Raw genomic sequence first — 15,720 nt, 5'->3', positions numbered from 1 at the left:
TGAGAATTCCAATAGATGTATGATAAAAGTGCAAATATTATGATGCACGTTCATTAAACTTCATTTATTTCTACATCTCTGAGACAAACATAAATCTTTACTAACCGTAATATTGTACTGGTGCACATTATACGGACTATAAGATAAAAAATTATATACAAATATAATACTCTCCTTCGATGACTCCTTGGAGTTATCACGTAATAATAATAATAATAATAAATATTATTTTTATTCCTTAATAGAAATAAAAAAGTGAAAAGCGTAGGAAATTTCTGTTTTGAATGCTGCTGGAAATCTGGAAATATTTTTGCAAGCATAATAGAGAAGAGAAAAAAAATGTTTAAGGGTAAGAGAAAGCTGGCGTAAGAAAACACAGCATTCGGGGGAGGGGGATTTATACTACTAAAACTTTATAAGTTGTAAATCAAGAGTTAGAGATAAAAATGTATAGAGAAATGGTGTGATGTTAAATTGAGTGTAATCAAATTTGATATGAAAATTAGCAATAATATCGGAATAAGATGGTAACTGAAAAATGTCAGCATTCTGAAGAGTCAATCAACATAAAACGTATTTATTTGTTGAAGTCTGCTGTAACTTTTCATGTTTATGTTAAGACAACTAATTAAATGGAAAGAGAAAACAAAATAAGCAAATCTGCGGTGATGGGAAGCCAGTTTTAAAAATTTATCATGTAAGAAATCATCCAAAATGTGCTAGCAATACAAATACTCTATTCAAATCAGTTTCAAAATATGGATCCGCTTTCGGTTTGAATAAAAATGAGGTTTGGACCACTCTTGACTGTGGAAAATAAACTGACTGAACCGTTAGCATTTGTGCAGAACCATATCAGAATGAAAATCTGAAAAACTATGTTTATGTCATTAGTATTCCAGAATTTTGTAACTATTCTAATCTAGCACTACTTAAAAGAATGAGGCCTAATGATGTGCAGAATTGATCTTTCAATTAAAAATACCAGGAAAGAGACAGAAAAGAAAAGGAACGTATAAACTGATTGATGAGACAAAAAGACAGGAACTGATAAAATCAAATACTTAAGATATAGTAAATAAATTGTTAGAAAATCGTGAATAGGAAATTATCAATGAAGTCCGCTTATTCTCAGGTACTCTTGAACTTTTATTCACGGTAGAACAATGCATAACTCACTATCACTCAGGGAGATGCCACGTGTAGTACTACTCAACTTAAACAAGGATTTCTTCTATTTTAGAATGGAAAACTCGCTTTTCTGCTTTTGCACGAGACCAGTTAACTCGCTTTTAGTTGAAAAATATTTTTACTCTTGTCTTATGGGAGGATAGGTAACTGTCTATTCGACCTAATTGCAAATGTCTTATTTGTCGTAGCGGCTAAGTGAAGGAGATTTGGGTCTCAATTTCTAAAGAAAAAAAAATACTGAATAGGAAATTGCGTATTTTACTTTAAGTTGTACCTCAAAGTATTTTAAGTACATACAGCTATTGTGTGTACTTAAAATCGCAACAAGTTTTGGCAATTATATTCACATTTATCTTCGGAAATATTCTTCAATTTGTTGCTTAAGCCATTCTTGTGCATCAACGAAAAGGTTTGATATTTATATTCACCCTGATTATCAGTAAGTTAGGTCTTGTCATGCTCAGAATGTTCGCACTTTATTCTTCGTATAAAGTGAATCTAATTGATATAAACCTATTTCTTTTATATGAATTCTCTAACGCATTAAATCAGAAATATATATATATATATATATATGGACTGCTCCTTATCTTCGATTACACCCTCTCTGTTCAAATTCTTCGAGACTTCAAATTATTTTTAAATATCGACAACATAAATTTGAAAAATGAGACAATTGTTTTATATTATTTGGTGAGCATGTGATTTCTTGGCGAGCATGTGATAAACAGATTGCTACTGCTTGCGCATGAGCATCAATTCGCTTCTAGAAGATATTTAAATGAGAATCTAATTACATTTAATAACGTCCAAATTACAGGAATATTCATTTTCACTGAAAGACTCGCATCGGAAGAAAGAGCTTCTAATTAAGTGGAATTAACCAAAGGGCCAAGAATGAAAATGTCCAGCAGCGGGCTTCGTGAGATGTTCCATAGGCATCTGCTATCTGTCTTAGCGCATATTTAACTATACTCTAAATATCATTCGAACTTTTCAGTGAGTTTTCGAGCACGTTATATGTTTACAATATGTTAACGTATCTCTCAGATTGGAAGTCATCCTGTAATTTATATTAACAAAGTTAGTCACATCTTTATCATCAAATTATAACTTTTTCCTTTTAATCCGATCCTTTCTATGGTATTGGAAAAGTCCATTAACAGTCAACCTGTACCGCTGCTGTTAATTATTTCCGAGAGTTTCATAGCAATAAAGACAAACCTTAATAGTTTAGTTTACTTAACTATATTCAAATCTTAATTTTTAGAAGTTAACTGCTAGCTACTTTCTGATGCTAATATACATGATGATGGACTGATCTTTATCTTCAACTTCCCATCTCATTCTTTCATACTGCAGTACTTATCTGTTTCACCTAATTTTTCTTTCCTTTTGTATATCCGTAGCCTTTCTCGTTTGGCTGAAAATCCAAACCTCACTTTGTCTAATGACAATACGTCCACACCTTTTGCTTTGAGAAACCTTGGACTACATATCTGAACAGAACTTTCGCAATATCCAAAGCTGCTACAGTGAAATAATGTAGTGGTAATGAAACTATTTCTTGTCGTTACTACCTTTCTAGTAATAAATGCAGTATCTGTAAACAAGACTTGATGAGTTTTTTTTTTTTTTTTTTCAGAAAAATTTAAACTCCTCTCATTTAATAATTGCTTAACAAAGATGCACATTCTGTGATGCTTATCATTAGTTCCTCTTAAAGAAGCCGATTCTGCGTGCTAACATTCTCATCGTGGGGGACATTTTAAAGAGGTCGCATATTTGTTTCGCATGGACAAGTTTGATGTATGTATATTCCAAAGCACAGCATTATCCAAAGGGAAGAAATCAGTTTTTCTTGAGCACATTTAGTAGTTTACATTTCAGATTAAAAGAAAATGAATGTTTAATGCACATTTTCTGTGAATACAGTGTTATATTTTTCATTTCCAAATCGCAAATGATATATTTTATTGCCTTCTCTGAAGCTGTATGCAGGAAGGAGAGAGAAAAATTGTAACTTCCTATAGCTGTCTCAGACATCAGTAACTATTAACACTTGTTTATTCTTTTCTAACATCTGCTGAGTTCTTTCGGTTTCCCAGAATTCCTGAGTAAATTTAAATCCTCCCGCTAGTCATTGCAGAGTTCTTTGACTTTGCATTACACTGTTACCTTTCATATATGATTTGAAATGTATTATGTTTAGATCCAAGCTGTTTTCAGTCATCTCCGTTCATAAGTCATTTAATCGAGATTAATTTTAAGATATGAGAAAATATTTTGAAACAACCATCGGATAAACAAGACGTTTATGAGGTGAGCTTCTCCCTCTGTAATCGTAGTATAAACAATGCACTCCATGACAAATTGAGTGCACTGTTTATACTCCGATTACAAAGGGGGAGTGGTAATGATCAGTTAACTTTTTTTTTTTTTTTTTTTTTGCTTACTAAGAAATCACAATTCAGGATAATATAAGGTTTATTCAAACTTTTTTAAAAAAAGTAATTTCCTACAATTTTCTGAGTTGATGATAATTTAGACATCAAAAGATCTTGAATACTGTCAATTCAATGCTGGTAAAAACATTCATACATACAAATATCTTTTAGACAGAAAAGAGATATATCCCGTATGAGCAGCCAGCAGAAATATACCATCCAACAAGTCATAAAGGTAAGTCAGCATTTATTTCTTTCAGCGAGTATTTTTCTAGTACTCGTTTCTAAAGTAATTGTGATCTCTGGAGCCAACCTCGGTTGGCTCCAGAGACAGTTTTCCAATGAATAAATAAATAAATGCATATATGTTTATTTGGAGAAACTGTTAAGATTAAACTTGCATACGAATATTTCTTTATTAAATTTTATTCTGAAACATTTCTTTTACTAAAATGGAACGTTACTTTACACTGATACTGTATTTATCTCTTCACTTCATTTTGTGAATAGTGAAATTTAAGAATGTAGCAGTCATTTTTAATGGAAACTTTTTCTCTTGAGATTTGCTGAATCAAGTATGGCAGTGTAAAGAAAGTTTGCTGAATTTGCAACCGATGTTCATAATCCAACGCAAGACTATTAGTAAAGAAATTATTGGTATAAAGTCGGATAAGGACTGAAACCTAAGGCACTTCTGGGAAATCAGCGAAAAGATGCATTCAGCTATACGTTTTAAGCCTTAAAAATATTTCAAGAAACTACATTTAATTCAGTTTTACATTTTCAGACGTGATAGTGACACCTTAGATTACTCTGCATGAAGCCAGTTAATCTGTGCAGCAGTACTGACGATTGTCGAGTGGCATGTACTAATCATGTTTATAATTAGATCGAAATTCAGAGCAGCGGTCTGCTAAATCCATTGTCATACTCGTGGAGAAGAGTTATCATGTGACCAGTCAATGCTCTTATCCGATTGGTTGGAAATAAGATGGCAGGTGCAGAGATCTCAAAGCATTTGCAGTTTTACAGCTTCCGATATTGGCAATAGAATTTCATTGATATAAAATCATTATGATGGTAAAGGGTTTATGGGGAGACATGGCTTTTCTGAGCGCAGAAGAGATCTGTCGTTTTTTATATAGTTACATTCTCTTCGGGGTTTGTATGAAGGAAGGGAGGAAGACCGACCGCACTCACTTATATCCTCTACAGATGTTCATCAAGGATATGAATGGACACGAACATATATAACTTTAACTTGTAAGTAAACTTGAGGGAATAATATAAATAACAGTAGTAACATTGAATAATATAAATAATACTCGCACTAAATCTATGAGATGCTGCGACTATTATTGATATCATAAATTAGGTAGCGAATCGAAATGGGATGGTCAGTAAAAAAGTGTAGGGTTAGTTTCGGGTCCAGTACGCTAACTTACGCAAGGCGCATTCAAATAAGAGGGAGGAGTTTTGAGCATTCCTTAGTTCTTCTTGGCCAAATATTATTGGTATTAGTGAGACATGTCTGACATAGAGTTATTGGGATAGAACACGAAGGCTGTAGATTTTTCTGGACGAATAGAACTAACAAGATTTGAGCAGGGAATTACTGACTATAGCTTATGAATTGCAGCCAAAAATAGTAGGAGGGAAACAGAGGAAGTCAGTGAAATTAAAAGTACTTTTGAGGCCATCTGGAGTGATATAGTGGCTAACAGGACAACATATGTAGTTCGTTATATATATACGATCCCACACGAGAGGATCTCGAACCTATAGCACACCAGTGCCATGTGCGAGGTGCAGATAAGGATTGAGAAAGAAAAAATTTATTGACATTTTTTTACGATATATGATATTTTTTACGATATGAAAGAGCTTGAGGTTAAAGTTGTTGGGAAACACATCACGGAGAAGGTTGTTCCTGAGGATAGGTAGATGGAATAACAGAGGAAGAGGAGAAGCAGGTTCGATGAGTTTGCGGGTGTTGGACAGTTGCTGCTCTTATTTTAACAGGCCTAACAGCAAGTTGAAGAAATGATGTTTGCCAATTCACTGGAACAGTGACCTCGCTTAACGCGATTAATTAACCCATCAATTAATGCGCACTAAGCGAAATCGCGTTAAGCGAATACAATAAACAAATAGGAATACCGTAATTATAATTCATCCATCAGTTAGCGAAATTTGGAAAAGAATTACAGTATAAGCTATATTTAAAGGATAAAATCATCACAGTTAATAAAAATCAATTGCTTAATTTTTTTTTAATGTTTAAACATTTGATTGAGCTACTTTTTTACAAAAAAATTAAGTAATGATGTTTGAATCGTGCTGGACGTTTTCATCTTGTCATGCAATTTGCGATAGCTGGCGATCGCTTTATCAAGATTTCGGCGGACTTCGAAGCTTCGTTCCATATCAGGATCAGCATCAAACAAAATTTCCTTATCATGCTCAATGTGATAGAAAACTAGCTCAAATTCTTTTGCAATTAGCTTCATAATCATAACATTCTCTTCTTGTTCGCACTCCTTATCATCTTCTTCATATGCACGCTGTTCTTCTAGTTGAAGGAGATCATTCTCGCTTAAATTTCTGAATGGGAATCGAGCACGTTTCTCTCACCTTCATTATCCAGTTCATTAAATCCAAGTTCTTTTCCAATTGTGTTTGATTTCTTCAATAATGTTAGATCTTGGATTTTGCGCACGGTAAGCTAACATAGGCTTGAGTTTAAAGTCGCCTTCTGCACTGTCTCTTAATAAAAGCGTAAGACGATCTTTAGGTACTTTGTATCCTGGTTGAGATGCTTCAGTGTCAGCTAGGAAAGTTTTTGTTGCATACGCTTCTAAAAGAGACCGTTTCGTCCACGTTGAATATTTGACGACTGTCATAATCAGCCTCATGAATTATCCTTTGCAATGCTTCAGGAAACTTGGCGCAGAAGTTTATCTGCAATAGCAGATTCCCCAGTTATTATTACGCAATGCAGTCCAGCTCGATTTTTAAAACGGCCAGACCATCCTAAACTCACAGTAAAGCTTTCACATTCCTCTTGAAATTTGGTTTCTTTCAATGAGGTAAAAATATTGAGAGCTTTCTCCTGAATGTTCCTTATACTAAGAGGTATTCTTTTTTGGATATAATACTCAATCCAGAGTGATAGACGACGCTCCATCTCGATCATTAAATGGCTTCTATTTCGGGTGATCTACATTTCTTAAAGAAGTAGGAGCAACTTTTCCTCGTTATTTGTACTCTTTGGTCTTATTTAATATAGTCCAAAGTTTGGACTATATTAAATAAGAAACAGAAACAGTTTGGACTCCAAACTGTAGATTCGCTGTATCACAGGTCTAGCACAGTCATTGTATTACTAGCGTCACTTTCATGTCTTTTAGTGACTTCCAGCTTTTCTGCTCGCTGCAGATTGGAGAAAAAAAATAATTTCGTGTAACTTAAAATTTCGCATAACGTAAAAAAATCGCATTAACTGATTAATTACTCCCGTAAAGTGGGAAATTGTATCATTTCACTCAATCGCGATAACTGATTCAGGTCAAAACTACAAATCGCTGTTGTTTGTAGTTTTCTCACTAAAGAAGAGTTACTTGTGGAATTAAAGAGCTGGTAATTATGGAAAATTCAGGAGAGTGCTTGGAGCGATTCCTAGGGATGACACACTACAGAGTAAGGATGCACATGGGCAAGAGGTGCTTTAAGAAGGGAATGGCAGAGTGAATGCCGAGGGTCAGAAAATATAAAAAGAAGTAACTAAATGGATGAGTAGCATCACTAAGCAGGAGGTGCTTAAAAGAAAGACTTCAGGGAGAAATTTAAAGAGAAAGGCGATCAGCAATCTCATGAGCCTTATAAATTCCAGGTCAAAAGGATGACCATTGTGGTATGTCAAAATCAGAATACGTGGAGAAATTATCTGAGCGAGCCATCGGCAATCCGAAAGAGTTCTTTCAGTATATGCGGCAGGTAAAATGAAGAATGACTATGGTGGAATAATTTTGATAGCTGATGTTACCATCAGCTGGGTGTTTGAAGCAAATGAAATAGTTGAATTACTCAGTGTCACTTGGCGAAGATGTGCCATCCAGACAGATATTGCAGTAACAGACGTGACGAGGGATGATATTGAAACAGGTATGTACGATATTACAGAAACTTGTTATGAATACAACTATGGGGTAACAGCTAGCACACATTCGCATCACAGAAGTGGTGGTTGGTTAAGGTATTTGAGAAGTTGATTAATTCAGGAATGTGTGGATAGAAATTGGATATTATATGGGGGAAATCAGTATGATTTTGTGAATGGGTAGGTCATGCCTGAGTAATTTACTCATTTTTTATAATAACGTAACAGCTGAGTTAGGTAAAGGAAATGGCTACTACACTATAATACTATCAGACTGTGCAAATGCATTTGACAGAAATACCGCATGGAAGTCTGTTATATAAGTGAAGCAAATGAGTTTGGATACGAAGTTGTTGAGGTAAATAGAAGGATTATTAATTAATAGACAGAGTAGTTTATGAAGGAGTCGAGGAGAAGGCGTGCTACTATCGGTGGACCACAGGGCTCAAATAACTGAATATTTCCACTGAGATCATTTCCTATATGACTAATACAAGTTGAATAGCAGTGGCTGTAAATTAATAGTTTATTTAGTAAGGGTGTGAGGACTCGATTTTTTTATTATTTTTTTTATTGGAAAGTGGTGAATGAATGAATGGATTCGGTTGCCAGTGTCAGCTTTGAGTGCTGTGTCAGTGAGTGCAAAGAAAAATATCAGAGGTGTGTGTTCTGCAAATGATGGTTATTTCGTTTCCTAAACGTTAGGGAACCTTCCGCGATGAGTCTACAGACTCAATAGATGTATAAAGATATTTTAGTGTTATGAAATACTGTGTTCATTCCTTTAATAAACATATTGTAATCTTTCTTTATATAAAAATATACTTTTTCGGAATAATCAAGGAAGGTTGAAAAGAATCGAAAGTTTAGTAGAAATTATTCTTTTGTTTTATAATTTAAATTCGTTCCTCTCAAGGGAGGGTGTGCATGTCGACATTCTGGGGTCGGATTATTTTCTAGCTACAAATGATACACTGGAAAGACGTGGGAAATGCGAAATTTTATTATCATTTTTGCATGCTCTACAGTGAGGCACGCACTTTCTTCTTAGATGCAAAAAGACTTTTTTTGAGGAATTTTTTTTTGGTTGAAATTCAGAGAGAAGGAAAATCATAATTCCCTGATAACTGTTTGGTATGAATTAAGAAAAAAAAGTATGTATACTGCTCCAGAATAATTGAGGTATTGTACGAATTCAGATTCGAAGGGCGTTTCCTTTCTACCTCTGATGAAGGGCTAGCACGTCGTTAATTTTTTTCTTTTTCGTTACATCTTTCATGTTACTTTTAGTTATATTTAATTTACGAATTCTTTTACGATACCCAGTTGTGTGTTTTTCACTTTTAATCATTTAAATTTAAAAGTATTACCCGTGGAAACCTTAAGAATATCAAATTCAGTTCTTCAACCATTCCTTGTGATATAATTGCAAAATTGAAGGTAATGGATTATAAACCCTTTTTTATTAGAAATATATAATTATGTGCATCCGGTGAATCAGAGCTAAAGAGTAAAGATGTTTTTCTGGTAGTCATTGAATCATACAGCACCGAACGCACAATACGCGTAGACGGCTGAGGAATTTGGTATAACTAGTGTTTACACCAGAAAAATGCTGTTCGAACTGAACGATTGCATGTTGTACGGAATGTATATCGGGAAAAATAAAACTTTTAGCAGAAACAAAAAAAAATAATACAATTAACTGTATGTATTCTTTCTTCTGTAAGACGTTTTCCGGTTAATGAAATTGAGCTATCAAAAGTATCTACTTAAAGGTTATTGATCACTCATTAAAGCTTAAGTGCTTGGTTGAGAAACAGTTTACTTCTAAATTTCCAAATAATTTGCACGAACAGAAGAAGGGCTGTGGTGCGATATCCCTTTTATAGCTAAATTTAATGTTGAGAATAGAAATGGTGTTTACCATAATCAGCATCATGGGAACACTTCATTAGCATTTCCGAGGTTTCTATCTCACGATTCGACTTATTGAATCGTGTCAAAAAAAAAAAAAAAAAATCCAGACAGTAATATAAGATGCAGAAGTTGGGAATTGGGTGATAATGCAAAATGTAGATCACACCGAAGGTTTGTTTTATTTTGCTAAATAAATGTTTGTTTTGACAACAGTAGTTTTGTGTCATTTCAAGAGCACTGCATACTGTAGCCTACAGAGCTTCTGAAATAACATTCGTATATGCATAAAGTATAGTCAGATCATTCTGAATTGTAATGAACTTCGGTAAGTGTATCGCGCACTGTGACAAGACATTCCCTTTGCTCGTCCTTCATATGTAACCATTTTGTAAGTACCACCAGCTGTAAGATTAAACTCTCATCTCTCAGAATACTTAGAAGTGAAGAAGCACATATAGAGAAAATGCCTGGCTTTTGCAAATCGATCAGGTTGTGATGAACTTTCTTGTAGAGTCGAAAAATTTCTTGCAAAGATAAAGTGCATTTTTAAAGCAACTATTTCTCGGACCATATCCGAATGCAAATACCAGTATAGGAGGCATGCAACTTCAACTTAAGAATAATTTTATTGTTGCTACTTCAAATACACCTGAAGAGTGACAGAAGTTTCGTATCTTCCCAAATACTTCAGTACTAGGTTTACTAGCCAAGTAAAATTAATAAAGAATTGGATAACTCTTCTTTATGTAGAGACAGATTATCAACTAGCTAATTTCGTCGTATTCCTTTCACATTTGGCAGTTTTTATTTCTAATAAAGATTTTCTCTCACTACACACAGAAAAAACTGGCTACATGACGCTTGTGAGATACTATTAAGTTGTCTCGCAAGTTTTCCTATAGTTTAGCAATTCGAAATTAATAACACACACAAAGTAATAAATAACTAATAATGATTATTATTATTATAAAGAATTTATAATTACACATATATATCTAGTTTCAGTGGTGTAAATTTCTATTCCGAATCTTCAAAGTGCACGTATATATATTATCTATTTATTTTCTCTAAGAATCTCGCCAAAGAATGATTGGCAGCAAATCCATTGCGCGGAAGAACTTGGATTTTCTAAGAAGTGAAGCCAGCTCTGCCGACTAAACATGATGTATTTAAAGCCCAAGAAGGAAGATCAATTCATCTATCCCCGCAACTTTCTGATATTTGTTGTTCCTAACTTAAACTCGACTTGAATTTCTCTAATCACTATTCATTTCACATTTCCATAATTTTCTTTGAATATATTTTGTTTTAAATGAATTCTGCGCACATTTCCTTAAATATTTCATGTTGTAGCAGTCCTCCCAGTTATCTTGGTTTTCTTTCTTTTGGATCAAAATTTCTTTCTTATTCTTTATAATTCAATATGAACTCTTCCGATGCTCTTGCTCTTATTATTAACGCTTATTAAGATTAGCTTCATTTTCTTCAGCTTCTGATTTTCTATCTGTAACTGCTGAATTTCATCAATCTAAGTTATATGAAGATTTCGATTATTGTAACTCAACAGGCTTATTTTCCAAATGTGTAGATTTATTGGATAGGGGATACAAAGGGATTTGCAACAATTAAAATGCTCATATACTGTATTTTTGTTAATACCTACTCAGCAATCAAATAACCAGACAGATTGAGTAGGACAGTATCAGTAGGGCACCGCAACTTGCCTTAAATATATCTCAAGTATTTCCTTTGAACGTGAGAGCTTTCGTAGTATCAATGACGTCCTTTGGTTTTAAAGACCTCGGTTCGAAATCAATCTGGAATGAGAAGAGTTCAAGTGGAGTTAGTCGGTCTCATACAAAGATGACAAGATTTTCATTTCTCAAAACAGGTAACCAATTTGGAGAACATATTGAGTTTACACCCATACTGTGTTCATAGCATTATTTCGGCTATAATTCAATTCCCAGAATTATTCATTTATAAAACATTCGTCATTACGTTTTATAGTTATGGTCTACATCAATGAAGAGTTGAATAGATGCACAATTAATATCAGAAACATTTCAAGGTATAAATCGCTACTATTCTAATGTTTGTAGCTGTAATAAGTGTGCACGCGTAAAAATTACTTATACAAGCGAATTTTAGTTCAAGAAAATAAAGCCATCCAACTAAGTTTAAGTAATAAACTGCTGTTGCAATTCGGGAGTTTACCAAGGTATTTTATTTTATTATTCATAATTTAATCTTCATACATAAGTAACGATGACATGATTTTATGTAAGAGTATTTGTTTTAATGCATCATTTAGAGAAATGCTTAAGTTGCATGAGTAGATTTGTAGATTTACTGTAAACATTGTGATGTATGCACACAAGCTGTTCTTCGACTCTACCTTCTGATTGGCCTGGGACAGCACAAACGCTCCTTAACTTAATAGTCCTAGCCCGTAATTCAAATCCGATTATGGCAAGGTTTGCTTTATGTGGCAGATAATTTTCACCGCCCACTATAACACCATTATCCTGCTTCTTGGATAGCTGAACACTGGTTTGATAAAATAAGCATTAAGGATTGAATAATACAGAATTGTGATAAAACTGAAAGGTGGTTTTCCGAATTCTTACAGAAATTTTGTAGTCATCTTAATTTTCATTTCAAGTAGACCATTTCCACATGCAAAATATACTTGAAACGGAATATTTTTTTTTTTCAAATCCATAACTCCACTCTAAATGGCTGAAATAAATGTAAAACTTAGACTGCACCTTGAAGTGGGTTCTCTAATTCAAATTTCGGTTACAGTCTATTGATTTTATTACAAAATTTGGGAAAGTAGGTTAAAACTGTAATAATTTTACTTCCATCCTGCCTCATTGGCCGAATGGTCAGCGCATCTGCCCTTCCCCCTCCAACTTCAAGTTCGAATCCCGCTGTGGACATAATGTTTGAGATTCTCATTAGCCGGAGATGAATTTCACTGAATAGCGTGGACCATCTCCTAACTAAAAAACAAAAGTTGCATATTTGGTTTCTAGAGCAAGGCTTCCGGACTATGCAAATATATAGAACTAATAATAAAAAAAAAATCCTTAACGCACTCAATAATTTACTTAAAACCTTTCGTCAGTGGGAGTCACTTAAAAATAAAAATCTGCTCTAGTTGGATGAAATTTAATAAAATTGTATTTAGCATCATTTTAGGGACAGAAATTGACACAAAAAATGTCTGAAGTGCATAAGTCAAGAAAGTTACTTGACTTATGCACTTCAGAATTGTGGTTCAAATAAATCTAACAGATACTTGTCTATATAACGACCGCATTTCGCGAAATGCATTAAAACAAATACTCTTAATCATGTCATCTTTGCTTATGTAAGAATTGTGAATAATGAAATAGAAATTCCTTGGCAAACTCCCGGATTGCAACAGAAGTTTGTTATTTAAACGTTAGTTGGATGGCTTTTTTCCTTGAACTAAAATTCACTTGTATAGGTCATTTCTGAAAACGGTAGTTCTCACTATAAAGTGCACCATATAACTTTCTCTATCATTTCCTTACTTGTTTTGATATATCTTTAACAACCTTTTGATAAGTTATTTCAAAGGAAACTATATATGTAGTAAAAGATGTCTTATATGAAATGTAAGATAATTTTCTGAAACGTCAAATTTCTTACGTTTACAGTTTCCATGTATTTTTTCTCTTTTACATTATTGATCAGATACTTGACTGGCACCCGTCAATAAAACTTTGGTGTTTAGCTGATGTTCCCAGCCATTCAATTTAGTGTTTAGAATAGGATCACTTACTTGAATAAATCAATTTCAGTGTTAATTAGCGAAGTTTCGTTAGTGACCACAGAATTCCCATGAAATTGACAACCCGTTATTACACGAATGCAGTGCTTTCACTTGACCTTCATTGCAATATATTTCATTTATGAAATTAACTTTTATTTTTGAAGAAGGAATTGTTACTCTGCGTTGGTTGGTGACCGCATTATAAAATAAATTGAATTGATCTTCTTCATCATTGCTCGTCGTGTGCATCTACAGAAAAATCTTTTGTAAGATAGAAAAAGAAAGAATTTCATTGAATATTTTACTAAAAATGAAACTTCTTTCTCTCTGATTCACATGTTCAAGTGACCGAATTTTAAGAGTCAAACCTACTATTTCATCTATGAAACCTTAACGAGGAATTGTTTCATAAGGTGGAAAGAAAGAGGGAGGGTGGGGGGGGGGGGAATATGGAGGAAAATGTAGGGAATGGTTATTCTTTGGGTAGCTAGCTTAGTAGAATTTTTAGTAGAATGCAAATGAATGACTTGCTGCTACTTGTATCCGTCAGTGATGATAATGATGATTAATGACTTCGTCACTAATCATCATTATCAACGCTTACTGATATATCTTCACTTAACTGATACCATAATTCCAATTGGTTTGTCAGTTTTCAGTGGAAATTTCACAAACGTATTCACAGACATTGATTAATTATTGGGCACTGTAAAGTTTTCACTTCAGTTTACAAGATATATTTTATGTAGCTGTTTGAATCTAACATGGAAAACATAAATAATTTCATTAACTTTTGATATTTAACATTTTATTTGGTTGTTTATCTCATGAAAACTGGTGTTGTCCGAAACCTAAGGACGAACATATTTCTGAAGATTACAACCGCAAATTCAGACGAATCAGCGTGTGGCAATTTGTATGACTGACAATTTCATGTAGAAAACGGATACACATTCAGATTTTGGAATCACTTGCAAAGGGGTCACGTGGTATCTCTCAATAAGAACTGTGCTTAAAAGAAGCTCTTTTCGTGAAGGAATAAAGTTGCAAACTTGGATGTCTTGCAATGTCTCAAAAACATCATCTAGATGTTTTCACGTGGGAAAAAATTATTGGAAAGCTTGAAGAAGGCTGCAGAATTACTGATATTGTCAGAGAGTTGAAATCTCACGTAGTGTTGAATCTAGTCTCTGGGCAGCATTTCAAACCAATTCCAGAATGTATTCCCGGCGTTTCCTATGAGGTTGCCCTCTCTCTACTACGGAGCATGAAGACAGATTTTGGTTATAACAGAAACGTAATCAACGTACCACGGCGGGCCAGTTTGCAAGTCTATTTAAGCACAGATACGCGGATATCTCGATAAACTGTGGCAAGACGTCTGCGATAAGTAGGCCTATTCGCGTGAAGGCATATAGTTCTGCGCCTTATCCACAGCTCATCGTAGAGCACGCTCTGGATGAGGGTTGAGGGTTGTTTTAGTTTTTCCTCCTATTCTAGACAACACTTGCTCTGGCGTGAAAGCGGCTGCTAACCATCGCGAGAATGTTCTTGAAAGGAGTAGATACGGGGGTGCTGTGGTCTGGTGTGGGGGATGCATTACGCTTAACGCACTGAGCTACAAGTGCTGGAAAAATGGACTATGACTGGTGAACGAAATTGCAACAAAGTTCTTCAATGTCATATTCGATTGTCCCTTGGTATTGTAGGCGAAGAATTCATTCACTTTCCAGGATGACAATGCCATACCATATCGTACACGAGCAATGGAGATACTTCAAGAGAGTGAGGATATTAATCGAATCGCGTAACCAGCATGCTACTCAGATCTCACCCTCATAGAACACGTTTGGGACGCAATAGGGATGCTTATTGCTGCTCAACCCCCCCCCTCCAGAAAACCAAAAGACCTTATCCATGCTCTGAAGGAGGAGTAAGACAATTTGCCTTATGAACTCCTGAATCACTTGGGACAAAGCATGGTACGACGTTGTGAGAACTTCGTCACAGTTCGGGATTGACATTCCATACTGAAATGTCTCTCCGCATAGTTTTCTGAAAGAAGTGTACATTAATTCGTTAACTACGTCCTTAGGAAATTTGTAACTTTTGCGAAATGTAACTGCAGTTTAATTTGTACGAAGTTTCTAACACATTTTTGTGTAATATAATTTATTAGTATGCTGGCAATAAAT

At 34.4% G+C, this 15,720-nt stretch overlaps 1 protein-coding gene across 6 annotated transcripts in view; it reads left to right on the top strand.

Moving 5' to 3' along the window:
- LOC150094601 (cell adhesion molecule Dscam1-like) overlaps positions 1 to 15,720 on the top strand; it is an 823,608-nt gene that overhangs the window by 780,822 nt on the left and 27,066 nt on the right. For all 6 annotated transcript variants that reach the window (XM_090411254.1, XM_090411255.1, XM_090411256.1 and 3 more), the window contains one exon: positions 3,810 to 3,873. In XM_090411254.1, coding sequence (XP_090267380.1) covers positions 3,810 to 3,873 — 64 coding nt within the window. The remainder of the gene's footprint in view (positions 1 to 3,809; positions 3,874 to 15,720) is intronic.

This window comes from Typopeltis vanoorti, chromosome 21 (genome assembly GCF_054136105.1).
Source record: "Typopeltis vanoorti isolate ZY-2024b chromosome 21, IOZ_Tvanoo_1.0, whole genome shotgun sequence".
Classification (NCBI taxonomy): Eukaryota; Metazoa; Arthropoda; class Arachnida; order Uropygi; family Thelyphonidae; genus Typopeltis; species Typopeltis vanoorti.
This window is presented reverse-complemented; position numbering and strand designations above follow the sequence as displayed.